The 13,206-nt window shown below is 42.1% G+C and overlaps 1 protein-coding gene across 3 annotated transcripts in view; it reads right to left on the bottom strand.

Moving 5' to 3' along the window:
• SRPK2 (SRSF protein kinase 2) overlaps nucleotides 1–13,206 on the bottom strand; it is a 516,420-nt gene that overhangs the window by 326,898 nt on the left and 176,316 nt on the right. The window contains exon 1 of one of the 3 annotated variants that reach the window (XM_069229856.1): nucleotides 12,497–12,811. The exons of the other annotated variants lie outside the window; for them this stretch is intronic. Within the exon in view, the coding sequence (XP_069085957.1) occupies nucleotides 12,497–12,534 (38 nt within the window). The 5' untranslated portion in view covers nucleotides 12,535–12,811. Of the gene's footprint in view, nucleotides 1–12,496; nucleotides 12,812–13,206 lie in introns of those variants that run through there. 3 annotated transcript variants of the gene reach the window in all.

Below are 13,206 nucleotides of genomic sequence, written 5' to 3'. Positions count from 1 at the left end.
TTTTTCCGAACGTGGCAAAAATCGCAAATTTTGCCACGATTTCTTTTTTAATTTATTTATTTTACACAAAAAAGCAAGAGCAGTCTCCATGCTTGCTTTTATTTTTGCCCCCGGGTGGGCAGGGTACTTGGAGCATTGTACAAAATAGCACAGGGCCCCCTCCTAGGGCTTATCAAAGCCCCGGGAACCACCACCTCCAAGGGGAACTGTTTATTAATTATGCAAGGGGTGCCAACCCCGCTCCCTGGGGACCGCCACCTCCCTGGCTGCTCCCACAAGTAGCTCCCTGCTTGCGGGAGCAATGCCAGCTCCCACAGGACGTGGGGAGCCAGCTAGGACAACGGGGGCCTTCAGGCTCCCCCCACGATCCTATTTTTATGTGTTTTTTTCCTCTCTCTCTCCCATTCCATTATGGGATGGAAGAGAGAGAGATTCTTATTACAATGGTCCCTCCATGCAATAACTTCAAAGTGTCACACTAGCAAGATGTCTGTTTCAAACGTAATAGTTACGTTTTGAACCTAAAAAAAGAGAGACACTTCTGGCCTACTGGTTTAACTATTCTACTGTCACTCAGTAGGTTGAACGCTCAAATCCTGTTATCGCATGCAGTGTCTCTTTTTATTCACTAGCATTTTGACTGTTAAAACACTGCTAGTGAAGGAATATTTATGTATTTTTTGCCATTAAAATATTTATGGTGAGTGTTATATGTATGTCGGGAAACTGCATAGCAAAAAGTCCCCTGTGGCCTAGATGTAAAGGTCTCAGGCCCTCACCCTGAAGGTTGAGGGTTTCAGTCTAGGTGCGTCAGTAGTCACATTCCTGCTTTAATTACTTTTCAACCTTGCACCTACACTATGCACACTTTTTTCCTTCAATAATTGGACTACTGTTTCATTTATATTTTTACTAACATTATAGAAGTTGTTACGAGTGGTGTAATATCGGAGGTAATTAGGTGTGCATGGCGAGGGGGGTCACTTGAAATAACTAACTATAACTGCTGAATTTCTATGGTTTTGTGCGAGTAAATTAAGAACCTAACCATAATATTCCTGTAACTTTGTTGTTTTGAAGTGAATATATACACACACACCCACCCACCCACCCACATATATATTTGCCACTGGGTAGTTATAGTTAGGTCAGCCTTTGAACAGGAAATGTGTTTTTGTGTTACTAACAACTTTGGCACCTTTTAACGAATATCTACAAAACGTTCCAAAAAAGTACTCTTTTTGCCTACCTTGGGCATAGAAAATTTCGGGGAGATCCATCCACCGGGTGCAAAGATAAATGGGGAGTCCCAAAAAGCAAAATCCTCTTGCATTTTCCCTAGACTTCTCTAGGCAGGGCTACAGCAAAAACTGTTCAACAGCATTACACCAAATATGGAAGCAAGCTAGATCTTGGCAAGCAGATTGCTTTTTTTGTGATTTGGTGTAAGTCTGTTCAGACGTTTTTGAAAACCAAAGGTTTAAAAATATTTGTGTATCTGGACAGTTGGGTTCACAAAAGGCTCCCAGGAGTGTCACAGGAACGCCAATTTAAAAGTAGAGAGTCCTGATTAGCCCAGGGAGCTCTTTTCCCTTGAGCCAATTCGCTTCCACAGGAGTCAGACTCCCATGGGAGCGAGCACTGTGAATAATGGCAGCAACATCAGAATAATGTTTCCTGGCAGCCATTACAGGACTTAGGGACTTAGTCCTGAACTTTAAAAAAAAGTGACATAAGGGGGCAGGGTGCACAGCATGGGGTTGGCTATCTATGGGCAGTTGGCCGTAGGGCTAGGCTGCAAGCCAGATCCCGCAGCCAACCCTACTCACGGCTGAAGGTTATGTGTGGTGGGCTGCCTACAGCCAAACTCAGGCACAAGGAAAGGTTGTGCGCAGCATGGGGTTGGCTGTCTCTGCGATGGGACCAATGAGAGGCCATGTGCAGCTTAGGTTGACTGTCGGCCAACCTAGCAGCGTGGTGTTGGCTGCCTGCGGGACGTTCACACTACATATGGTAATAAAATATTAACTTACATTTTAAAAAACCCTAGAAATTCACTGGGAAAAAAAAAAAAAAAAAATTAAGGTTAGAGTTAGTTGAAATGTTCAGTAACAACGTAACATTTTAATGTGGTGGTGCAAATGATAGCTACGTACGGGAACAAATTATAGCTGCTTGAGATAACTAGAGAATTTCTGAGTTTTTTTTTAAAGTTTAAAACGTTACACTGTTATTGAACATTTCACCTAACTATAACGTTGGAGGGATGGATGAATGAATGATTTCTTCCTCTTAAAGGGAAGACAGCCAACTGAGACAAAGTCAACCTGAGATTACAAAGGCTTCTAAAACCCAAACCCGGTAACAACTCCGTATACAATAGTTTCTTTTAAATAGATGAAAACATTATAAAACATATGGCCAGAAGTAAACTAGATATGTAAAAAGTTATTTGGCAGCAATAGAAGAAACAGACAATCAAGTCACTGCTGATGGTTTTCGATCATGTGCATAAAATTAAAATTAGATACCGGCAAGCCTACAAGCTAAGTCGGGTACACTTCATCAGGGTGGCACTTTGATCATAACAGGAGGCTAACACTGAAAGCAGTGGCGTAGCCAAACTTGAGGTGCCCCCCCCCCCCTTGCAAAGCACCTTGTGGGGGCCTTCCTCCCCCCTGGACCCAGTCATGAGCCTGCCGCCCATGCACAGTGTACTGTGCTGAGGGGGGCCTCTGGAGCACAGGGTCCCCCCCGCACCGTGGGGGCCTTTGTTACACCACTGACTGAAAGACAAGAATTGGATGTTTGAGTGGCCAAGATCACCAGTCTAGCACAGTTACTTACATGTGTTATGTACTACAGAACAATTATGACTGACTCAACCACATTGTTAAACGTAATGTTATGCCAGCCTCTTATCAACCTTCCATGGTCAACTGGATACATTGAATAGGGATTTGACCACAACAGTAGGAAGCCACTAGAAGAAGTATCTATTGTTTAGAGGCATTGATATAACATTTTCTCTTTGGAATAGCTGAAGTCTAGTTTTATCAGTTGGCAATATAACGAACTTCTCACAATTTGAAATTTGTGAGCAGTTGCCATACAGATTTTCTAAATCTAAAATAATTAAACTTGAATATGCAGAGATAAATCAGGCTACTTTGGGTACCCAGCAACTATTGTGATTAAAATACAATGCCACTGCTTCTCAGATTCAGACCCAATAGATGCAGAAGGAAAGAATAAGCAGGCGAAAGACAGAATTTGTTACAAATTCAGTCATAATTGTTCGACAGAAGGTTTGCACCATTGTCTCATCCAGAAAAGTATGAAAATAAATATATCTGACATACCATTTTGTGTTTCTACAGGCAGTTTTACAAGTAATGTACCAAATTTCCCAGTTCCGAGACAAGATACTTTCTAAAAATACTAAGATCATTTCAAATGTTATTTCCTACACCATTTAGCATCAAAGTTTTCCACAGTTTCTTTTTTTAGGATTTGATTCAGAAGAATACAAGGGTGCTGTAGGTATCTGCACGCACGTCTTCGTACTGGGTGCCAAAGATTGAACATCTCTTCGGTAAACGTTAATATACAGCAATATATGTTGCAACACTCAAATGAACAAGCTGAAGACAAAGATACTGAACATGTTCATCCGAGGACTGAAATAGTCCAACACCAGATCCAAATGAGTTCCCCATCTGAAGTTATAAAACGGATGGAAACAATGTCAGCTTCCTCTCTTTCAACAAGGGGTCCTGAATAAGATCATGTTCATTTTGTGCGGGAGGCATCTGGACTCTTTAAACAGCTCAATGACTGCTAACATCCCAATGCAGTGCAATGAATTTCTTTAAGGCAACGGCAGATTCTCACAACAACTGCTAATGTCTGAAGCCAAATACAGCTCAAAAGGTTCAGTGTTATTTAAAACTAATTAAGCCCCTCTATGTAATTAGAAGGGGCTATGTACATCCTAACAACATTATTTTGAGCCCTGCGATAACAATTATCGATGTAAAGTTAAGACGAGAAACACAGAATGACAGCTAGACTCGAAATAGCTACATGGGGCTGCAGAGGATGGCATGCTGGAACCAAATTTCATGTTAGATGCTACATCTGTACTACACCTTTGCAGAGATGGGACTGAGAGCAACAGGAAAAGCATACCTCTTTCCTCCTTTGGAATGAAGAATGAGGTACGAACCCTTAGATCTGCAGACAAATCTTAGTGACAGGGCAAAGAAATCTAGGGTGTTTATCTTATAAATCACCTGCAATCCATCAAAGGTATCCCAAATAAAAAGAAAATACATGCATTTTTCCAAGGCCTGAAGCCTGACTTTTTAAGAATTGTTGAAATAAGTCACCACATTGGGAAAGTAATCACTGGGGTGAGGAGAGACAGTCCTTGTCTACTGTATTTTGAGAATATCTGAGAGCACGTGCAATCTTAGAAAATAGAAAAATATAAAGAAGACAATTATCATACAGAATTATTCTATTATGAATATAGTTCAGAAAGTTGGAGACAGCTAAAATACAAGTAGGCCTGTTTCTTATAAGGATGCTTACAATTGTGAGAACTGACTGTACTCATCAACAGACTCGAAGTAACTCAACAGGAATATGGTCATCTGGTTTACACCCATTGCCTTTTAGACGGCATCTGCATACGGTGGCACTGATAAACATTGAATACCTTTACAACAGCTTAACTACTAAATAAGGATATTCACAAAGTAAGGATAATAACTGATAAAAAAACAAGCCCTGGCGCAATCTCATTTTTATCATTATGGTGGACAAGCATGGGTGGACTGATTTATTAATTTGGTGCTTTAGAATGTAAATTATGTGAATTACAAAAAGAGTGTATTTTTGAACTTGTTGAGCCCTTTATTTGAATAAACTGCTCCAGTTCCCTTCTTTACGGGCGCACCCCCCTTGTGAGAGCTGTTCTTCAACATTCCTAGAAGGATAGAGATTAAGAAGTAATCCCAATAGAAGATATCCTCTGAGATCATTCTCGCAACCTGTGGCCTAAGCATGTGTTACTTCACCACTGGCTTCAACAGGATGCTAGAGCATACAAACTCAAACATACTGTTGCTAACTTTCATCCCAGTTTGCAACAGAACACAAGTCAAAAAAAGATATCTGCAGAAATGTTTCAGCAGTTAAAGTCTATAGATATTTAGGAACATTCTGTCTCATAGCCCAGAAAAGGTTTATCTGCACAGGAGATTCAATTTATACAAATTGCCAGCCACGATGTTTTAGGCATGTAAGAGCCACGAGAGAAGAACTGCATCAATCGCTCATTAAAGTCCATAGAGGAGGTGCCGCAAACATAACATATACATACGTGTGAAAACAATTTAAAGCCACAGAGCTGCTATTTTGAAAATATATCACTCTGTCAACTAGTGCAAAAGTCTGTAAAAAAAAAAGGCAGTTGAAAAAGCAAAGTAGCTCAGACAGCATCAGTCCACTGGAGGCAACAAAGCAGGCACTTTCATGTGCTGAAGCCTTGAAGCGCATGATTTATATGAACAGTTTCAAACACAAACCTATTACCACAACTAGTATTTTTCTTTTTTTTCTAAAAATAAGTTCCAATTTGGATACAAAGGAAAAACAAGAGTATATTCTATAAATACATGCATGTGTAACAGTGAGAATAATGTATCAGATAGCAGCCATGAGAGCAAAATGTAGATTTGTAGGTCTGCTCATGCAAGGAACAAGTCCTAAAACGAAACACAAGTTAAACTGAATACCAACTTTATGCCAGGAGGATCCTTCATGCCACATCAAAGTACATTATACATGGGGCAGAAGTAAGACAAAAACAAGCACTGGTGAAGCCAATAGGTTTCACCTATGGAAGACCTACTGTCGTTGTCAATGTCTTTTTTAAAGATGCTGCACAGCAGTGCAGGTTGCTGTGCAACATGGCTCAATGCAATTAGAAACAAAGGGCTAGGGTGCAACCAGTTTTGGCTGCGTCACAGCAGTTTTTTTGTTCACTTTGAGCCACGCTGCTCTGCAACAGCTTAAAAAGCATATTAACAAAGCCAGACATCACTTAGCAAGCTACTTGGTCTTGTTAATGCTCAATGCCATTAAGTAACCAAAAAAAAAAACAAATGTACCTGAAGGAGCCTGCGACCAGTGAAAGGACATTGGCCACAGGAAGTAGTACTTGGTCCATGCTCCACAGCAAAGACGAAGACTAAAGCCCAGGAGGAAGTCAGAGGCTAGGAGACACAGGCCAACAGGAAACCAGAGTGGCTTGGGAGCCAACCAATGCTGAGTAAAGGTATGTAATGGGCAGGCTTTAAGCCTCTTTACATTTTTTCCCTCCATAAGAGATTTTGCAAGCACTGTGCAAGCGAAAGCGAAAAAGAACAAGCATGAGTTCAGAATCAACGGAGCAAAAAGGGTCTGTTTGCCAGACATCCTTTAGCTCCCCCAGGAAGTGAAGGCGATAAGCAGGGGTCAGGCCTGTTTAGCAAACCAGCCACTAAAGGACTTGAACAAACAGGGACACCAGTTACAAAAACTGAAATGTCACTACCCGTTGAAAGTGTAAACTTCTTTCATAGCCAAAGCTCACAATATTATGAAACACAGTTATGGGAGGCTTTTCATTGCCTATCATTGTCAAGGATTTACAAGAGGATCATTAACTGGTCCTTCGGTTTGTCACCCTTGCATATCCAATATCCACTTGACTATTTCAGTCAACTATGTCAAGTCCTTTACCTCCATCCATAATGCGAAAGCAACCTCAGTGCACACAAAGCACCTTCCTCATCTGCTTCTCTCTCTTTTTACTAAGACGGACAAAGAGCTACTTGGGATAAGGGGGAATGGCGACTGAGCAGCAACAAGAGGTGAAGAGGGCAGACCAACCACCCCCCAGATCTTCAAAGGTGGAACTGTGATGGCAGTACTCCAAGAAGCAGACTAGAGCTCAGGTGGTCACAGTAGCAATTCAAAAGAAAAGGGTAATTACAGAGGAACAGAGTCTCCTGTTATTCCACGACTTGAGTGTTGATATACTGGCCAGGAAAAGAGCACTGATGGATACAAAGGTGTTGGTGGCTTATGAACTGATTCTGATTTCCAATCAATCATTAGGCTGATACCATGAAAAGCAGTACAGTTTTATGCAGGTCAACATGACAAAGTTCTTACTTGAATGGCTCTGCTAGATTTCAAGCTGGTTCATGCCATACTCCCATGCCTTGCATGAGGTGTGTTTTAGGAGTAAATAGGCTGTGCTAAAAAACCAAGTGTAGTGGGCCAGGAGTACTCTCTTCCGGTAGAGGGATAGCACTATCTGAGTAGTTTCCAAAAAAGTACTCTTTCTGCTGCTCTCTTTTCCTCATGGCACCTAGCGGGCTACTGAGTATTTTTAAATGTGTATTTGATCTAGAAGGATAATTTTTCCTTTAAAGAGAAAACTTGCATTTCTGTGTTTTAATGATAGGATGCTGCCTGAGAGGTGCGTTGGTACCTATCTTTACTTGCTGTCTCCCACACTAGTGATTAAAAACAACAACAACAAAAAGAGAATAGATGACTGCAACTGTAAAAGAAGGTAGAAGGGATCTAAGCATCAAGTTTTTAACATTATAAAATTAGTGAAAGGCTAACTTCTTTTAAAATAGGTAGAGGTAGCACCTCAGTCCAGTCGATTAGATAAGCAGCATTACATAGACATCTTGTTAGAAGTCAGCATTTTGAGGAGTTAAACAAGGAAATGCCTGCCCGGCTTGCATTGAAAGCTAATTAACATGTCGCTCCTGGCAACTGAAAAAAGGTTTCAGCAGTGATGGTTTGCAATTTATGTTTGGCTATCCCACTTGCTCTGGTCCTACACAGGCATTGATGTGTATCTTGGCCTGAGGCGTTATCAATTTTGAGATACAAGATGGACCTATCCACTGAGAATCGGTTTGGTTTACTTTCAATGTATACATTTGTACTAATACATTACACACTTGAGATTACATGAATGCAGTTTAGGCTGGGATCGATGGGAGCAGCTTATTTTCGGTGATTTGGTATCCCAAAATATATCCGTCTTGGGGTTTCACCATTCATGTACAAAGGTTTGCCAGGGGCATACTGGACTACTCACCATTTGGCATTTCTCTAGGCCACCACGATTCATAGGCTATGTTTCAGGTAAAATGCAGATTTTTGGAGAGTTACTGTTTTGAGTATGTGAGACAGTTTATTCCTCACGTGTTCGGAATTATTAGGTTCCATGTGCACTCTAATTTTGATCACTGCTCGTATAGGCAGAGTTTAGCATATACCAATATGGTGTGTGCTAGTCATTCAGAGATTAGTACATATCTACATTTCCCGTTTGAGCACAGTCCATTTATTTTTGTTTCCCTCATATAGATGCAAATCATGGCGCCCAATCTGGACGCTAGACATGAGCGTCCTCACTCTAGAATACTTTGGATACACATGGTATAACAGGTTCGGCACTATTTGGCTATATTTGACTACAATGAAACACGGTGGTTCGCACAATGAATACGATTTTGGCTTCCCCTTCCCACTATTGCTGTTTGAATATAGGTAGATAAGTCCCCTGTACGAATGGGTGGACTGCCCATATAACTATAAATACGGAAGAATTTGCTGATTTAGATTGCATTGACATGTAACTGGCGGGTGGTCGGTCCTCTTCTTTCCTTGGAAGTTTTGGTAGCTAGATGCGGGACAAACAGAATATAACGCTTCTCCACTACTTTATTTTTATATTAAGCTTGAGGGCACACTTATTTAGCAAGGGGCCCATCCCAGACAGGAATTCTGACCGCGCATTAGGGAATTGTGCATTCCAAAGGCAAATTAGACAGGTATTTAAAAGGCTGCTATGGTGAGCTCTTTGCATGAGTTTTAGCACCTCGGTTTCACCTAAGGTAAATTTAGACTTCATCTGCTTCTGTGGGATTGGGCCAATCTGTTTTTTATTCCAACCACAACATCACTATATTGTTGGACTTTGAATGACGCATGACTTATATAAATACTTTTTATGTTTCCACACGTTTCCAGCCATTTTCACTCTAAATTAATATTACATAACATGGGAATTGGGAAATTATTTTACATTATGGAGATGTCACCTTGCAGAATAATCCAGTACTAAAATTTTGCTTTGAGATTATGCATAGGTTTCCACATGCATGATTGACAGTATCATGACGTTGTACGTGACTATGGTAAACTGGCAGTGGAACTACCGAATAGGTATCATATTGTATCACAACAGTGGGTGTTATGTGTTATTTTCTGACCGGATGAAGTCATAGGGATACCCCCAGATGACAAAACATGTTGGCTGAGAATTGGCTGACACTGATGGACTAAAGAAGAGGCTAAATTGGCCAGGAATAAACTTTCAATAAAAATACAAGCCTGCCTCAAGGACAGTATATTGTATTGGTGTGTGCCTCAAACCGTATCAAGTTATTAAAGAACCGTCATTTCATGAATGTCCTGAACTGAGGTTAATCCATTCTATAAGCTTCACAGCTAGTATACATTTTGGCCACTACAGTTTATTTCGGGATATCGGACACGTTTATATTAAAATCTCCTGCTGAAGTATAGACAGCACATGGCATAAATAATCACCTAGGTGTGCACCCTGTATCTCTAAGTAGGACTTGTCATATTAACATTTTTAAATCCCTAAACAATAAAATGTCAGTTTTTCCTTCAGTAAACTACATAACATCAGCATTTATCCAGTAATAAAATTCAAGATAGTACAAATGTTAACAGATATTTAAGATTACCTCACTTCCCCACAGCCTATGTTCAAGTACCATATTACAACAATATGTTTATATCATAGCCAACATCAGTTCCTTAATTTTAAAAATGTACCTAAAGCATTATAATGTCACCTTATACAATACTAAAATGGGGCTGGACATCCTTATGTATGTACATTGTAGCTTTTATTTGCTTCATTCTGCTAACTCGTGGTCCTTTTCTCTGTTCCTTTTGTTGTGTTTATTATCAAGGACAGTGTGCGTTAGGTCGTCTCTACCAAGATCAAATGAAGAGTCCTTAGGGAATAGCATGCAAACAACACTTTTATTTGTTTTATTTGGCTTAAGTGTGATCCTTTTCGCAGTTTTATTTGCTGTGCTTATTCTTAAGGACAACCCTGAAGGAGAGCATGCACTGGCACTGTACATTTATATATGCTCTTAGGGCAACCACTGAAGTGACTCTATTTCGTTATAGCGTGCCCCCTCCTTCAGTATTCACTTTTTGTGCATTAGCTTTTTAAGTAGTTTTACTATTAAGAAGAGAACAGCTTGAGCAACAGCACCTTAACTTTGAATATGGCTATGACTTGCGGTATTGACTGAAGTTTTTTTTAATTTTTTAATTTTAGTGTAGGTGGTTTAAAAGACCATTTCTGAAGTGTTTGAACTTGTCAACATGTGACTTTTCTGCCAGTCTTACCCGATGTGCAATACCTTTTAAGCAGCATTAGGCTAATATTAAATAGTTTACTCACCGGCATTTTTACCATGTATATACCTGAATTGTCAAGATATTTATAAAGTGCCCTTACTCTGGAGGCTCCTCTCATTTCCGTTTTATCTGTGAAGCATTAGCTTCTCAGTAGCAGTAGGGTTAAAATACTGAAGAAATCGTGCACCAACAGTTCACTTTGTGCACATTTCATCTGTTAACACAGTCCCTTTCGTTTTTTGTATATCATGTAAAGGTTTTAATTAACTATATTATGATTAATAAATAAATGCTATACTGGATCCACTTATTATGGGCGACAGGCAATCAAATGTGATACAAATAAAAACAGAACAGATAACGTACAAGCAGACTTGGCGTATAGCTTCACTTATATTATTACACAACACGCAGAATTCCGTGGAGATACCGATTTCAGCAATAAGACCCTTTCACTATAGGCCATATCGAACCTTCTGGTATATGTCTTGTCCAATAGGTGTTTTCTGAAATATATATATATTTTGCCACGAGATCCATTTCAGCGCGCTCTCCTCCGTGTTCAGCATGACTACTTCAAATGCCACAAACATTCTCTAAAAAGGTGGTGTAAGGCCCGGTTTAACAAAGCATTCATAATGGCAACGAATTCATGTGTGAAGGGTATGTGATTGTGCACTCTAAACATCTAAGTCACGACTGTGGGGAACGTGAAATGTGATGCGCTTACAAAAGAGCTGTGTGGACAACCATAGATACGCAGCTAATTGACTAAAATGGGAAAAAGATGCACTGACAAATTTTTAGAATTGTCTCTAGCTCGCTCCCTCCCCGAGTGGTTACGTGTCTGTCAGGAAGGTTCAAGCAAGAAGTGCGAAGGCTGCGATTTGAACGGCAGATGCCATAATCGCTATAAAAACCTTAATGAGTCACGGCGGCTTCACCTGCAGGCGTGAAGCCTGCCTGCAGGGTTCGCATGTTTAGATCCCATCATGTGCCCGATAAACACAGCAGCCCGCTCGCAGAATGTGACTAATGTGCAATTCCAATGCTATGTGCATCGGGCACCACTCCCTTTTCTCTAAAACAAACGCCCCTAGTCTCGTGTGCCTGAAACAGATGCTGGAGCAAGCCCTGGCAAAGGCAAACCAACGAAATATCAGTCAAAGAATGCCAATTGAGGGGTGGGGAGAGACTGCAGCTTGGCACACAGCACCAGAACAAAAAGCAAACAATAAAATAAGGCAAAGAGCTCTCGCAACGTGTTGCCATTCGCGGCACACTGCTGCTGAGAGATCATTTGCATGCTACAGCGGTTCAGGCTTCATCCTACAAGAAAAATCAATCCCTCCTGAAAAAGACACAACGCTTGCCACATTCAGTACGCAGGCCACACTGCACACATAGCATCAGCAAACATGACAGCAGCATCGTTTGTCGCACAACAGGCTGCCCACGGAGGAAAGGTACCATTAGCACAACAGGATCCTGTCTCCGTGCTCTATTGCCTATGGAGGAGAGAGGCGGCACCCAAACAAACTGGCGATGTCTCTTTCATAGGCTCCTTATAGAGTCGATGAAGCATCGGCACACCGTGTCCCTGGCTTTGTGCATGCATTGCCCCTCCGCATACTGTCCACAGGCGAGAAGAGAGCACCAACGCGGTCTAGGGCCGACTATGCACGCAGCAACCCTCCATAGGCTGTCAATGGAGATGGGGTATCTCTGCCGACACTGTCGGTGCACGCAGTTCTTGTCAATAGTCTGCGCAGGGAGTAAAGGTGGCAGCAGAACTGCCAGGCGCTGCTTACGGGTATCAGTGCTGCGCCCATCTATGAGTTCTTCCTGCCACTGTGCATGGAGGAGCACACCATGAACCCGACAAGCATTGGCGCAGCCACTAAGCAGGGACCCCGGGCAGCCATGCCGGGGACAGCCCTACCTTTCAGACGAGGACGACTTCTCGGAGTTAACTGACATCAGCAGCTCACTGCTTCCGCTGGCCGTGTGGAGAATGATGGTGGAGCGCCGAGGCCGGGCCGCTCTCGGACTCGCTCTGCGTGGAGGTGTCTCATGCGCTGGTATGGGTGCCGAACTGGGTTCAGAGGCGCTGCGGCGCAGGAAGGCTTTCGAGCAGGCTCCAGAGGCGACGGCGGCGGCCTGGCTGCACGGTGCACATGACTACCGGGGAGGCGGACGCTACCACTGTACGCGGCACGGGGGAGACCGTTCCGGCTCGCGCCACCTCACACTGCACACGGGGGTGGATGCGTGAGCCGAACAGAAGTCAAGTCGAGGCAAAGCTCGGGTGTGCGCCAGGGAGCGTTAGGCGGGGGCTCTGTACAACCCGAGCCCCCATGGATCGGTTATGAGCAGATGAGCTGGTCCAGAAACACTCCTTACCAAGCCCGGAGAAACATGGCCCTGTGAATCCGTGCTGTGCTGTGCTGTCAAGAGCGATGCTTCAGCCGCCATTTCAATGTACACCGCGAAGCTCAGCAGGCATAACAATGTTAATGGCCTCTGAGTGATAATACAATAGTGAAACTAAAAGAAAAGTCCATAAAGCTTGTATTCTCTTTAGCATCTTACCACCACCTTGTTTGAAGATTTCCTACTATAAAATATCCCAAAACCAAAAATAAAGGCGTC

Source organism: Pleurodeles waltl, chromosome 4_1 (assembly GCF_031143425.1).
Source record: "Pleurodeles waltl isolate 20211129_DDA chromosome 4_1, aPleWal1.hap1.20221129, whole genome shotgun sequence".
NCBI classification, from domain to species: domain Eukaryota; kingdom Metazoa; phylum Chordata; class Amphibia; order Caudata; family Salamandridae; genus Pleurodeles; species Pleurodeles waltl.
This window is presented reverse-complemented; position numbering and strand designations above follow the sequence as displayed.